The sequence below is a fragment of the Schistocerca serialis genome, chromosome 9, assembly GCF_023864345.2.
Source record: "Schistocerca serialis cubense isolate TAMUIC-IGC-003099 chromosome 9, iqSchSeri2.2, whole genome shotgun sequence".
Lineage (NCBI taxonomy): Eukaryota > Metazoa > Arthropoda > Insecta > Orthoptera > Acrididae > Schistocerca > Schistocerca serialis.
In genome coordinates, this window is record NC_064646.1 from 490,872,054 (window position 1) to 490,887,657 (window position 15,604).

Below are 15,604 nucleotides of genomic sequence, written 5' to 3' on the forward strand. Positions count from 1 at the left end.
CTTACTTTGCACTCGATTCTAAGCCGCAGGCGGTTTTTTGGATTACAAAAACCGGAAAAAAAGTGCGGCTTGGATTCGAGTAAAAACGGTATCTGTCCCTCAAAAGTGAAGTAATTATGAGTGAGGAATAAGTTAGCACATGTGATATGGAAAGAAATTTTTGGGAGGCTTTCAGGTGGGCATTGGGCGAGGTAGTGCTCGATGGCAGAGGCAAATTCTTAAATTTATATTAGATGTTAAAATATTTCTGTCTTACAGAAATGCTTTCTTGCTGCTGCCAGTCTGCATTTTATAATCTCTGTACTTCTGCCATTATCAGTTATTTTCTGTCCAAATAAAAAAACTCTTCTATTGTTAACATCTCATATCTTAGTCTAATTCCCTCAGCACCACCTGATTTAATTCAGCTGCACTCCATGATCCCTGATTCACTTGTGTTAGTGTCCATTTTATAACATTTTTCAACACATTATCCATTCTGTTCAACTGATCGTTCTTATATTTTGGTGTCTCTGACAGGAATAAAATGTCACTGGCAAGCCTCAAAGTTTTTTATTCTTTCCACCATTAACTAAAATTCCCTTTCTAAGTTTCTCGCCGTCAGTATTTTGTTCAGCTACCTTCAGGTCAAAAAGTATGCAAGTCAACACTGTCAAAAGCTTTCTCTTAATCTTCAAATTCAATAAACATTGGTTTGCTTCTCTTCAAACTATCTTTCTAGATAAGTTACAGGGTCAGTATTGCCTCATGTGCTGAGGTTATTATGTTCTTCTTGAAGTGCGAGTGTATTTCAGTTGTCTCATATATCTTGGCTACCAGGTTGAATGTTTTGTCATGCTAGGTTTTCCCACAGAATTTGGTAATTGTTAAGGCAAGTGGTTTACTCCAGGTGTCTTCTTTTGACTTACATCTTTCAGTCCTCTATCAAATTTCCTTGGAGAATCATGTCTCCAGCTCATTATCACCTCAGATACAGTCGAGTCCATTGGAATTTGTCTTCCATGTACTTCCTCTCTTGGGACTGTTCCCAGCTTTACACACAAAGGATTAAGGAATTGGTGACCTTGTAGTCTGGTCTGTTTAATTCCATCAATCCTGTCATCATTTTCATCTACTTTCTCTTCCCTTTCGATAATATTGTCTTCAAATTTCTCGCTCTTGTGTAGCCCTCCTTCATATTCCTTCCACTTTTCAGCCTTTCTGTCTTTGCTTTGTACTGATTTGCCACCTTAGTTCTTGATATTCATACAGTTACTGATCTTTTCTCCAAAGATTTCTTTAACTTTCATATAGATGGCGTCTACCTTTCTCATAGTCATGCAGACATCTACAGCTTTCTCTACTTCTCTTCTTTGTAAGTTTCCTTTTTTCTGATCAGAGGCCCACGGCTTATATACTCCATATTAGAAGCAACTGTAGCTCTTTTGTGTGCTAAAGGTGAAACTGGATGGCCTGGATGGTGTTAACAGTCAGTAATCATAAAATGAACAACCTCATACAGTATATGAGATCAGTTCTGAGGTTCACACATTTGAAGCATCTCGTTTTATAGCTGTACTTGCTGTTACTTGTCAGGCCAATAGCTTATTTCCGTGTAAACCCCCTTTCTTACCTCCACCCCACCATTATGGCGACATATCATTGGGGCTATCATTATTCAGCAAATGACTCTGAAGGCATTTGGATATGACTTAAAGGTAGTCATTTTCAATTGCTTCCCATATAACACCATTTTCCCACCTCCATCCACATGCATGAGTGCTAGGCAGCTCTTACAACCCATGTTTTACCAAAGTGGTATGTGCTCCAAGTTTGGGTGAAATTGTTCTGCACATTCCACATTTATTCTTTATTTCTCACCCTCTTCCAACAAACACATGTACACACAGTCAGTGTCAGTTGTCATTAGGACTGCTACCAAGTAGCCTAGCAACCCTAAATTCTATGGATACAATTCTAATATATATAATTTTGGATTCTTTTATGTTGCTCACTTTTCACACCCATTCCCACCAATTGTGTAGGGATGAAATGTCATTTGAACTGCCACCGGTCAGCCTAGCAAAACAAAAAATTATAATTTGATGCTATTACTGGTTGTTTCCAGTTATTTTAACCTCTTACACCCCCTTTCCTCACTAGCTTCATCTTTCAGGTATGCTAGGGATGTCCAAGTTTCTTCTTCTTCTTCTTCTTCTTATTATTATTATTATTATTCCTAAGTCTATTTGTATCAAGTTTGATCAAAATTTTCCCACGCATTCTACAGCCGAGCAATATGCCACCTTACCTTCTCCCAAACGATGCTAGGGACCTCTTACCACCAAAGTATATTTTCTATGTAGAAAGCCGTCTGTACAAAGTCCAGTTGGACCTACTTCAATCAAATATTGTACACATAGCTTATTTATGCTTTAGATGCTTATTGCTACTCTTACCCCTAGGGACTAAACATTTGCAGGACTGTCATGAATTGGCAATACTACTACCATTCGTTCGTGGTTATTTTTGCCAACACCACTATAAGGGATACGATACCAATGATATCTTCAAATTTGTACCCGGATTAACTGTCATTTTATTAAGGTAAGGACAGTCACAATGGGATAACCAGAAAACTTACATTAGTTAGTTTAGTGTAAAATACTGCAGTAATAGCTTTGAATGCAAATACTACAAAGCTTTTTTTACAAAACATTCCAAACAATATGGTTCATATGGCTCTGAGAACTATGGGACGTAACTTCTGAGGTCATCAGTCCCCTAGAACTTAGAACTACTTAAACCTAAGGGCATCACACACATCCATGCCCGAGACAGGATTTGAACCTGCAACTGTTGCGGTCGCGCAGTTCCAGACTGTAGCGCCTAGAACCGACCGGCTCAAAACAATAAACACTGTACATTAACTTCTATCTTTCCATTTTAAATTTACTCTCTAACAAAATCATTATTACTTACTTCTTTTGCTTTAGTCAGCAGTTTCTTATCATTCGTAACAATTTTTAAAAAATACTGTCAGCGACAGTGGGGGATAGGGAAAAAAACCTCTTTAATGTCCCATTTCATTGTTATTTTTTTGCCAATTTTGGCATTATTTTTTGGCTGGCTTTTACATCAATTACTGACAGCTTATTTTTGCAGTACTGTATAGTCCCTGTTTTTGTCTTATTTCCGTAGTTGTCAGTGTTATGTAGCAAATGAAAATATACCCATCAGTTATATTTTTTGACAACAACAATGTAGGAAAAGACAGATTGCTACTCACTGTAAAGAAGAACATTCCAAGTTGCAGACAGGCACGATTAAAAGACACTTACATAAAGCTTTCAGCCACAGCCTTCATCAGTAAAAGAAACACATGCACGCACATGCACCTCACGCATACATGACCGGCAACTCCAGCATCTCTGGCCGGAATGCCAGAGTCAACGGTCGTGTCTGCGAGAGTGGTGCTTGCTTTTGTGTGTGAATGGTCTGTGTGTCTCTTTTATTGATGAAGGCTATGGCTGAAAGCTTTGTTAGTGTCTTTTAATTGTGCCTGTCTGCAACTTGATGTGTCTCCTTTATGGTAAGTAGCAATCTGTCTTTTCGTACATTGTTGTTATTCCTATCTGGAGTTTCCATTGTTTGATTTGTTGAGGTCACATTTTTCGCATTAATAAAAAAATCATTTATGTTAAACCCCTTTAAATCTTATCAGTTTAATAAAAAATTACTTTACAACTATACACTGCTGAATTTCTCAACAGAAAGCATTGCCTGAACTTAAACGATATCTTCAGAGAAATTACACAGCAAATCCGTTACCACTTCACTAGAGTGTGAAAACATTTGCAGGGAGTCTAGTATGTGACCATTAATGTCTACTTCTGATGTTAACAAGCCATTATCGCTGGTTAGTAATCACATAATATGTACCTTTCTTAGATTAAGACTTGAAAGTGTTGACTTTGACTCACCTGGAGTCCTGTTTGGCTGCCATTTGAACTGTGCTAGGTATGAGCTTGTACCTTTGATTAGTACTATTGTGTCATTAGCAACATTACTTTTTTTGAACCACCATTTAAAGTCATTGGAAGAGCATTTGTGTAGGTTATAACAGGAATGAGCTAAGTACCGACCTCTGTGATAGTCGCATGTCAGTTTCATGCACGAGATACTGTCTGTTAATGAGATTATCTGCTTCCTGTTACGAAAGTGAGATTCCATCCATGCAAGAGGGATGCCATTAATGTCACAACACTTAAGTGTGTTAAGAATTTTGTGATCCACACAATCAAAGACTTTGGCAAGGTCACATAATATGCCAGCAGGATAATTATACTTGTTTAGCTCAGTACTACATATGAGAGGTCTTATATTGCTTTCTGTATTGAGAAACTTCTTTCAAAAGCCATGATGAGAACCAGTTAACATGTTATGTTCAGTTAAATAAGACTGCTCTCTTTTATTCACCACCATAGAAATGCTGAATGAAACATTTTTGGCTATCAACAGGGCAATGTGTGAACTGTTCAATGAACATCATAGCAGAATCTTATAAAAATATCTGAAATTAAGGGTAACAAAGCAAATGGAGTAATACTGAATTCCAGTTACTCGTGCCATTGCATAAGCGATAAAAATATTACTGCATTGAGAAACAGTTAAAATTAAAGATGACTTCAGGGCCAGATGGAATCCCTGTCATTTCCTATAAAGAATTTGCTGTTTAGTTAGCTCCTATTTTAACCATAAAATGCAATTAGTACCTTGAATAAAAAAACTGCACCCAGTGTTTGGAAGAAAGCACAGGTCACACTTGTCTACAAGAACAGTAACAGAAGTAATTCACAAAACTACCGTCGCAACTTGATATCCATCTGTTGTAGACACAGTTTTTCTTGACTTCTGAAAAGCATTTAACTCAGTACCATACAAATGAATATTAACAAAAGTATAATTATTTGGGGTATCAAACAAATTCTGATGTGATCAAGAATTTCTTGGTGCGGAGGGCACGGCGTGTTGTCTTTGGTGGAGAGTCAAAGACAGAAGTAGAAGGAACTTCAAGTATGTCCCAGGTAAGTGGGTTGTGACCGTTAGTGTTCATAGCGTATATCAATGACCTGGCAGACAACATTAACAGCAACCTCAGACTTTCTAAGAGGATGCAGTTGTCTATAATGAAGTACTGTCTGTAAAAAAACTGCACAAATATCTAGTCAGATATCGATAACATTTCAAAGGGGTGCTAACACTGGCAACTTTTTTTCAGTCATCAGAAATGTAATGTGTGTACTCCACAAAACAAAAGAAGGTAATGTCCAATGATTACAGTGTCAATGACAACTGGAATCAGTCAGTTCATAAAAATACCTAGGTGTGACAATTTATAGGGATATGAAATGCATAGGTTCAGTCATAGGTAAGGCTGGTGACAGGTTCATTGGCAGGATGCAGGGAGAATGCAACAAACCTGTAGAGGAGACTGCACACAAAAAGGTCCTAGGACCCATACTAGGATGTTGCTCAAGTGTGTAGAACCTACACCAAATATGAGCAATGGAGGGATATTGAATATATAAAAGGAATGGCAGCCTGAATGATCACCTTGCTTGACTCACAGGAAAACATCATGGAAGACAGATCTCAGTTACACTTGGAAAATTTCAAGAACTAATATTAAATGAAGATTCTATAGATACTTTTCATTCCCACATATATATATTGCTCCAATTGGGACTGTGAAGACAAGATTATAATAATTACGGCATACACCAAGGCATTTAAGCAGTCGTTTTTACCATGCTCCATAAATGACTGGAGCAAGAAAAAACCCTAACATGTGGTACCATCCTAAGTCCAGTGTGCCGTGCACTTCACGGCCATTTGCAGAGCATTTGGGTAGATGAATCTCATGTGAATCCCTGTCTCTGCCACCAGTTTTAATTGTATGACTCTACCATTCTGTAGCAAGTTGAAACATCTCACTATTACAATTGTATGATAAGAAAACTTAGCACATTGTCCACACTGTCTGTGAAGCACTGTGTGTCTACAGCTCCTGACACAGGTGGATTATAAAAGCATCCAGTTCAATGTTTGACTTAATTTTGATGCTTAATTTCACCAAAATTATTTTGCATTCAGTATCTGTAATAGTCTGACTATAATAAATAAATAAATAATAGTAATGCTGTATGACCAGTGGTCTAACCTTCCTAGATACAGTAGAGTACAGTAATAAATGTGTTACTACCACTGTGTGTAGCCCATCCTTGCAATGCAGATTACATTCTGAATTAGGGATTCCACTGCTATTCCAGTTTCAGCCAAATTTCTGATACTAATACTATGCAGATATTATTACCCATACCTGAAAGGAAATAGAAAATTGAGGTTCTCTGGAACTTGAGCAAAGGAAGATTTTGAAGTCTTGACTGTATTAAAACTGGATATATGTAAATAAACTATGTGACTGGTAAAGAGAAATTGTGCAGTTGCTGCTATTTCTGATGGGAACCAAAATTTTGCTATTACTAATATTGATGATCCAAACTCATACAGTTCACAGCTGCTCAACTGTTTCAGTACTAAGTTTTTGAAGGTCTACTTACCATGGTGGCATGCAGTGGCTGGTGGCAAACAGTGCACAATCCAGGGGAAGGTAGAGAGAACGTAGAGTGGAAGGTAGAGAGAACGTAGAGTGTAATATGTTTTGTCATTCATTTTGATTCAATGTAGTTTTTTGTACAAGAATAATGCATTTGTATGCAGTACACCTTGCACTTCCACAAAGAAGATGAAGACATTACACTCTGCTTAATATCCAGCATAAAAGGATGTTAGTGGTACTTGGTCTATTACAGGACTAATATTTGTGGTTTTTTCTCTGAGGAAATCTGACTCGGTTCAGAAATGGACCAACACAGGAATTTCTTCTTTGGTAAGTATTGTAGTTTGGTTATGCAAAATACCAACTTTTTTTAAAAATTTCCGATTACAGTTTGCCTGTGGACTTGATTATATTTTGTGTGCCATTGGGATAAATGGGATAAATATGATGGTGAGTTGGTGATTGATTTGGGTGTATTGTGCAATCAGTCATTTTTTTTTTTTACCATTAACAAGTTTTTGAGGCACAATGGACTCATCTTTAGATGGAGATGTTACAGGAATGGACCATGTGCTGCTAGATGTGGTCGTGAAGCTGGCTGAAATACTTAAAATTTAGTTGCCAACAACTGAAAGTTTATAAAACACAAAATTTCTGTTATTTTTGCCAGCACGTCACACAGCGTATAGCTGCCCATTGTCCTGATAATGTTTCTGTTAATGTGCATCTGATGGTGAGCCTACATTGACTGAAAAACTAGTTGATGGTACGAAAAATAAATTGTATCTAGAATTTAAAAAGGTGGCTGGTTATGTATCATGCTCAAACAAAGCTTCACTTTAAACCACAGTCGCAGTTTGCATCAACAAGTAAGTGATAATGGCTGTTATGAGGTGTTGGGTGTGTGTTGGCAACATAAGGATCCATGGTTTGGTTCAGAGAGTTACAGGTTACTGCCTCTTCCTCCTCATACAACCTGATGTCTACCCCCATTTAATGTGCTAACACTTTAATGCCTAAAACTTTAACACCTAACACTTCAATAATAATAATAATAATAACAATGAAATGTTTTAATATATAATAATAATTACTATTATTTGTTTACATCCATGTTTAGCACATTGCTTTAGTGTTGCTGCCCAAAAATAGCAGTGCACAAAAATATCTCATCTGAAAAGAATTTGACAAAAAAAAAATGCATCATGAAATTTATTTACGATCTATAATTTCAACAAACACCAGTAATTTTGACATTGTTGTAACTTACACAAAACAAACTCATTGTGTCCACTTACCATTACAAATATTTCACTTAACACTATAACTGTGAATGCACACACTGCAAGTGAAAGAGAGAGGGGAATGGTGTTTCTTTCTGCTGACTTTTGGAAAGTCAAGTCTTTTTTTTTCTCTCTCTCTCTCTCTCTTTATGTCTTGCCTTATGCAACTTTCTGTTGATTAATTCATTCATTCGTCATGTTCTATGGATCCTATGGAGAAAGGCCAACCTTCAGTGACATGGAATGAGTAAAATTATGTTTTAATATACAAGAAAGACATGATAGGAACATGTGGTTCTTGATGCTACCTGTGAACTCACAAACCTTGTTGTTGACAGGAGACATGGTCAGCCAGAAAATGTGTGCCTTTCCCAGCTGGAATGTTTCCTACAGGCCTCCCTACAAGGACAGGCCCTCTGACAAGCAACAGTGTTACACAAAACTACTAATTTTCTAGAATTCCTTTTAATTTTTAATACTCTTAGTTTTAAGATAACTGCATTTTTCAAAAACTGACAAGTTTGGAAAATTATATATGTTAAAAGTGTAAACACGTTTACTGATTTGCACCACATCTGTCTACACCTCACACTCAAAATACAGGTGTGCAAGACATTCAGTGCTCACAAGAATTCATGTGTTTTAAGTAGTAAGCAGCTAGTCTGACATATTTTACAGAGCATTTTTCTACCCTTTGTTTTCAGTTTCATTTCTGTTATGGTTACTTTCTCACATTGCATTTTTTAAATAATTACCATGTATAAGAATGTTTAGATTAAAACAGTTTTAGTCCCACCACTCTGATCTAATAAGAATTGTCTTTGGTAGAGCTCACAACTGTAACAAACTAGGAGTTTTTTAACTGTAGATCCAATAGGATTTGTATTTTTATGTAGACTACGTTAATTGATAGATTGAAGATGCCACAAAAGTAATTGATTCCAATCTAGAAAGTCTTTGGGAGATAGTACAGGGCAGAAGAAACTGACGTACTTTAGTTGATGGAGCCGCAGAGGGTCCTAATTGACATTTATCAGATAATGTTCAGAGCATAAAGTATAATGAAAACTAAGAACCTCAAAAATGGCAGTTGTATAAAATTACTAGCTGTTTAACACATGATACTTTGTTTCTTGTCCACGCACATAGGCTTGCTCCTGGCTAATTGTAGGGAATACTCTCCAGGCTCCCATTCGCAGGCTATGACCACACCTGCTGCCAATAACAAATCCAACGTGGACTTTGGATCTATAGGTAGCACAGACTAACTACAGGAAGTCGATCACTTTTTTTATCGGCACTGAATTATTATGCAAGTAAATGTCTGGAGAGTGCTATAAGTCTATAGAAGAAATATGCACCAGTTTCGCTTTTATTAAAATACAGGTAACAGAATATTCGGCAGACTGAAGTTCACTCTAGCATATTTTTAAAATCAGAAAGAGTGCTTCACTAGCATTTTACATAACGCCCAGGTTGTTAAAATCTGGAGCAAGCGATTTCCTACAATGTAGTCCGCGCGTAGGAGTAAAAGGCATTATTTGAAATATTTTTTTCCCCTTTCTATTGGCTTCTAGCATACAAATTTTTTAGCCATCTATTTGATGTGTAATTGAAACCACGTTTAACAGATTATGATTGTGTGGTGTTGTCGATACGCAATGTTAATATAACGAGCTCTCTTGAAAATGCCCGTATTGATTTCGTCCGAATATAGTATGGCTACGACAGCGTATAAATGCAGGAACGCTGATTTTTTCCATCTACATTTTTTTTTTTTTAGAATAAAATGAGTGTACCATGTAAATATAGCCCACTGGACAGAAGGCCATCAATCAAAATCATGTGGAGGCAACAACAAAACCTGACTATTGTGCAGGGGATAAACCTTTTTACTAAGCAAAACGGGTTAAAATCTTCGACATGAATGATTTGTCTATTTTTACAAGCTAAGTAGATTCGGGACGGTGTCGAGGACAGCAAATTCCGTGCGAGCGACATGGTCTAAAAATATCTAAATGAGAGCAGTGTACTTTGTCGTCTAAGTAATTAGACCGCGTGTAGAACAACTGACGAATATGCCACTGTCGTTCCCGTTTTTGTCGAGAACGTTAAATAGAATTTCATTAAACAATTAAAGGTCTTATACAGGCATAGCTATTTTCAGCAGTACGGTTTATTTTAATTTGTGCCGATACTACAAGATCTACCATTGTTTGAATCGGTCAACTCCTACTAGTACTGCATCCTGAGCGAATATATTTAAGAACGGCAAGCGGAGTGCTTTGAAAATTGTAAAGACTGTGACAGGGCTCCCCCGCACTAACGAGCGTAGTTTGTATCGGTGCAGAGAAGTGTGAATGTAAGGTATCGTGTAATAGAGGGTTTTAGCAAATATAGATAGCATCATTGCTTAAATTATTGAGCGACGATGAATGAAAATGAAGTGAAGTATTGTTCTAATTGGTAAGTTAGGTTATTAGCATAGCTGTCATACGGCGCGCTAACAGACGAATTGAATGTTGAAGTAATAACCATGTTTTTGTTTTAGCAAAAGAGAAATCCCAGGGGGAAATTTCATGATGCATATAATTCACTGTCAGCGAAAGCTTGCTCTTTGCCAGAAGTGTGATGAGCCAGTTCCACATAGTGAATATGCGGCTCACAATGCGAATTTTCATTCCATAGTCGAATGTCCGGACTGTGGTCTTCAGTTGGAACAAAGATATTTGCAAGAACATAAGGTGTGTTGTTTATTACAAGTATTTCTGGAATTGTGTGTCCTATTTTTAACCGTTTTATTTCCGGGTTAGAAATGGGATAGGTTTGCGGAAGTGTTGACTGTTCATCAGTGGGCTCTGCGCTTAATACGTAATTTACTAAGTCTTCTGTCGCATTTATGCATGAATTAATTCCACCAGTTTCTGAAAACAGTTGTTACATTATAGTAGCGGTTCGTATATGTGTGTACGTAACTTATTTTTGCGGTAGTTGATGGTGGCTTGTTGAATGTTAAGTTATATTTAGTAGTAGGCCTACCTTGTGTTGTCTAGTTCACGTCACTGATGATATTTTTGTTAAATTCTGCTAACGTAGACTAGTAACAATCGAACATCAAATTGCTTTGTCATCCTCAAGTTTTGGTAGACACATATTCATGCTTCCACAGATTTGTTACTTCAGCAAATGATTCTCTTATTTTTTTGTGTTGGTGAGAGATTCGTGTGACCAATCAAAAATTATGAAAAGATAATGGTAACTACTGATTTTCACCTTTATGCCTGTGGAAATGATACTCCTGAAATGAGGTGGCTGAACCTTTTTGCTTCCATTGAGTGTCAAAAGTTCCATATCTAGTGTAAATTTTTGCATGTTTGTAGGCTGATTCTGGTGAATTGATAAACCATTGTCTGAATTATTGCGTTTTCCCTTCATGACTAATAATGACAAGTTGTGGTGTGCTCTTCAAATTTGCTTTATGGAGTTAATATTTCTCCCTGCCTGGTGGAATGCAGGTTCCTGACAAATTCTTTATGTAATAAAATGGAGTAAATACTGCCGTCCTTACGATGTTATTTATTATATGGTTACCAGTTTTGGTGCTTCAGTGCACCATCGTCAGGCCTTTTTTTGAAAATTGTATTTTGTTTGGCCTCTTTACCGTTGTGTCTAATGAATTCTAATGTAAATTGAGAAGACAGAAGTCATGGGGTACCTCCTAATATTGCGTTGGACTTCCTTTTGCCCGGCATAGTGCAGCAACTCAACACGATGTGGACTCTGTAAGTCATTCTAAGTCCCCTGCAGAAATATTGAGCCATGCTGCGTATACAGCCATCCAAAACTGTTGCTGGTACAGGGTTTTGTGCACAAACTGATCTCTCAGTTATTTCCGATAAATTTATGATAGAATTTGTGTTGAGCGATTTGGGTGGCTAAATCATTTGCTTAAATTGTCCAGAATATTCTTCAATCTAATTGTGAAAGTTGTGGCCCGGTGACATGTGCACATTGTCATCCATAAAAATTCCATTGTTGTTCGGAAACATGAAGTTTTGAATGACTGCGCAAGGTCTCCAAGAAGCCGAACATACCTATTTCCAGCCAATGATTGGTTCAGTTGAACCAGAGGACCCACTCCATTCAATGAAAATACAATCCACACGATTATGGAGCCACCACCACCTTGCACAGTGCCTTATTGACAAGTTGGGTCCATGGCTTTATTTGGTATGTGCCATGCTCAAACCCTAGCCTCCACTCTTACCAACTGAAATCGGAACCCAGCTGAGCAGGTCATCTAGGGTCCAACCCGAAATGGTCACAGGCTGAGGAGAGGTGCTGCATACAAGTAGAGGCATTCGTGACTGTCATCTGCTGTCATGGCTCATTAATGCAAAATTTCACTGCACTGTCCTAACAGATGCGTTTGTCGTATGTCCCACATTGATTTCTGTATTTATTTCACCCAGTGTTGCTTGTTTATTAGCACTGACAACACAATGTAACTGCCACTGCTCTCTGTCATTAAGTGAAGGCTGTCAGCCACTGTATTATACATAGTAATGCCTGAAATTTGCTGTTCTTGGCACACCTTTGTCACTGTGGATCTCGGAATATTGACTTCCGTAAATGATTTCCAAAATGGAATGTCCCATGCATCTACCTCCATCTACCATTCTGTGTTCAGAATTCTATTGCCATCTGTATATGTGCACATCACTATCTCATGCCTCTTGTCACATCAGTGTATAATAGGCTACAGTAGTGAACATGGAAGAACCTGTATGTAGTCCATATACGACTATTTCTTATACAATACAAACACTATAGAAATTGGGAAACCATGTATGATTTATAAATAGTTCTTTGTTTTAAAATGATATTTTCTTAGTTTATGTCAAATTTGTAGTGTGATGATTCACAAAACATTTATCAAGATGTAACCCTACATTACACTTTGCAGCATTTCAAAAGATGCATGATGACACTTAGTGCATTGTATTTTAACAAGGTGGAATACTCCAGTATGACGGATATTCAGAGGTACCGAGTTCAGTCTTCTCAGGGTTATAGCACTTGGTGTTCCTATCTTCAGAGCTGTTGATAATTTCAGTGTTGTTCCTCATATCAAACCTAAGTAGGAAATACCAGGTGAAAAGTTCCAGTATAATAATCACATGTTGACCATCGCATCACTTTGGCAGAATCTGCAGTAGGGCCACCACCACTTATTTGATCTGACTCAAATTCTGTATAGGATTTGATGCTGATGAAGAGATCTGCTGCTCCCATACCATGGTTGTAGAGATGAACGGTAGTTGGTTGAGGAATGCATAAATTCTGATCTGCATTCTATGTTTGCCAGTATATGGTGTGGGTTAGCATCTTCTGATATGTTTATACCACTCGTCACCAGACTATCATCATTCCATCCCAGAAGAGTAATTTCTTTGCCCAAAGTGTGTACTGCATGAAGGGAACCACGTGGACTTTTGGCAAGGTTTCTAAGTGAACCGTTTCTTGTGCAAAGGCGACAGAGACAGAGAAATGAAATATTCGTCTGGATAAGTGCAGCTTCCAGGTTAAATAAAACTTGTGGAAAGCTTTTCAGTAACTGAAGTGCCTAACATTTTGCTGATATACGTATCATTGTTTCCTGTATAGAGTGAGAACTCTACTAGATAACTGTAAGGCTTTGCAATAAACCAAAATTTAAAACCAGATCTATAGGTTTTTGTCTAATGAACTGTCATCAAATGCCCCCACCACTCCCAGTTTAGTCCAATGGTCCTGGCCGAAAAGAAAGTGGAACCCACGGGTTCAGAATATTCCTTGATCTTAATGTTAGTAGCCTATTTCACACACTTACCTGGTGAATCAATTTCTGAATCATCATTGAGATGTAGAAATCTGTGTATAGTTTCAAATCAATTTCCTTATTACAGCTGTAGAGACAGCACAGTTGTTAGTACCTTTTTCAGTCTCCAATAAAGTGTTTGAAGTGGCAGTTTAATGTATCCATAAAACAGTACAATCCCAAATAAGTATGCTATGTAATTTGCCTAGTAACAGTTCAAAATTTGTATAGGCTTTGATTGTAGAACACTTGAAAATTTCCTTACAAATGTGATCCATTATTTCATTGTCAAAAACTATTTTGAGTTAATCAGTAGGTGTGGCATTGTTTTGCTGCATTCTGTGGACAACTATTGGTCTTGGTTCTATATTTAAATCAAAAGGACATTGCTAAATTAGCTTTTTGCATATATTTTTCCTGCCAGGTGAATTCAACTGTAAATGTTTTACTTTTGAAATTTGTTGTTATAAACTTCTGTCAGCCAACACCTTCAAAGCTGCATCCTAGTATTCAGTGACTCTCATCTCATCACCCCTTGGATCCCTGCTCACCACTGTTGAAGCTACTTGCCTATAACATCTATATATCCCATGCCCGTGTTCCGCTGTCTTCACTGCTCCAAACCCACCAACTTGTTACATGCGCACACATAACTGCTTTTACTTTGAGGGGGAGGTATACATGGTGCCCATAGTTAAAGTTCCAGTTTCAAAATGCTGTAGAAAGAAAAGCACTACTCAGAATGATGTCAAATTTGAACAACATATTATTGACACAGATGGGAAAGATAGTGAACAAAAAGAAATTAATACAAATTTGAGGAATTGGTAGTGCTGTAAGCATCAAAATATGCACACTGATAGGCACATGGCACACGGCTTACCCTCAGTTTGTGTCGGATACACCCAATGTGACTGTCTCTGTGAAGAATCTCTCACTGCTGGTGAAGCTCTTGTACAAGAATGCTAGTAGCCCTGCAAAAGTTCCGAACACTCAAGGGTATGAAGACAGATTTGGACTGATGTGTGCATAGGATCTGAAGAAAATGATTGCACATTTAAAGAACATGTATTTTCAAATGTGACAGGGAGGAAAGCAGTTAATACGACGTTTGTCGAAAATGTTGCCACAGCATTGCAGGAGGGGTCAAGCGGTGGTGTGCAACATGCAGTGCATGATGAATTTCCTGAACGTTTGAACATGTGTGTGAGCACTGTACATAAAATCTTATGAAACATCCGGCACTGCCGTGCATACAAAATCATCCATTTTTGATAGTTACTTCATGCTGACCTGCCAGGAAGACAAGCATTAACTCTGGAATTCCTTGCTCACATGGACGTAGGCAGTAATAATCATGGAACATTTTGAAGACATACGAAGCCATCTCCAAAGACATGTCAGTATGCAGAATTGCAGAATATGGGCAACTGATAATTCACACACACATCAGCTAGTACCACTTCACTCTGCTAAGGTGACTATGCGGTGCAAGATGACGGCATCATTTATCATTGGACAGCAGTTTTTCGACGAGATGAATCTTCTGGGTCCTGTTACCTGTACCGTCACTGGTAAATGTGATAACTCTTTTGTGCACAAATGTTATTTCAACCCTTCAACAGTGTGGATGTGCAGGTAGGATCATTTTTATGCATGGTGACACTCCTCCACACACTGCACAGCCAGTGAAGCAGATTCTGCAGAGGGATTTCTGAAATGCTATAATTATCAACTGCCATTTCCCTACAGCCTGGCCATCCAGATCACCTGATCTTAATCGGTGTGACTTCTGGCTGTGTGGTTATGTGAAAAATGTGTTCGGTGCACTAGTTACGAACATAGCTGAATTGAAGGCAC

General features: G+C 37.8%; 1 protein-coding gene across 3 annotated transcripts in view; it reads left to right on the plus strand.

The window, feature by feature from the left end:
• Positions 1-10,027: 10,027 nt before the first annotated feature.
• The window catches only part of LOC126418521 (TRAF-type zinc finger domain-containing protein 1-like), a 56,815-nt gene continuing 51,238 nt past the window's right edge, over positions 10,028-15,604 (plus strand). The window contains exons 1-2 of one of the 3 annotated variants that reach the window (XM_050085321.1): positions 10,028-10,350; positions 10,436-10,628. In XM_050085321.1, coding sequence (XP_049941278.1) covers positions 10,316-10,350; positions 10,436-10,628 — 228 coding nt within the window. In that variant the 5' untranslated portion in view covers positions 10,028-10,315. Of the gene's footprint in view, positions 10,351-10,435; positions 10,629-10,830; positions 10,852-15,604 lie in introns of those variants that run through there. The other 2 variants (XM_050085322.1, XM_050085323.1) reach the window with 2 other exon arrangements.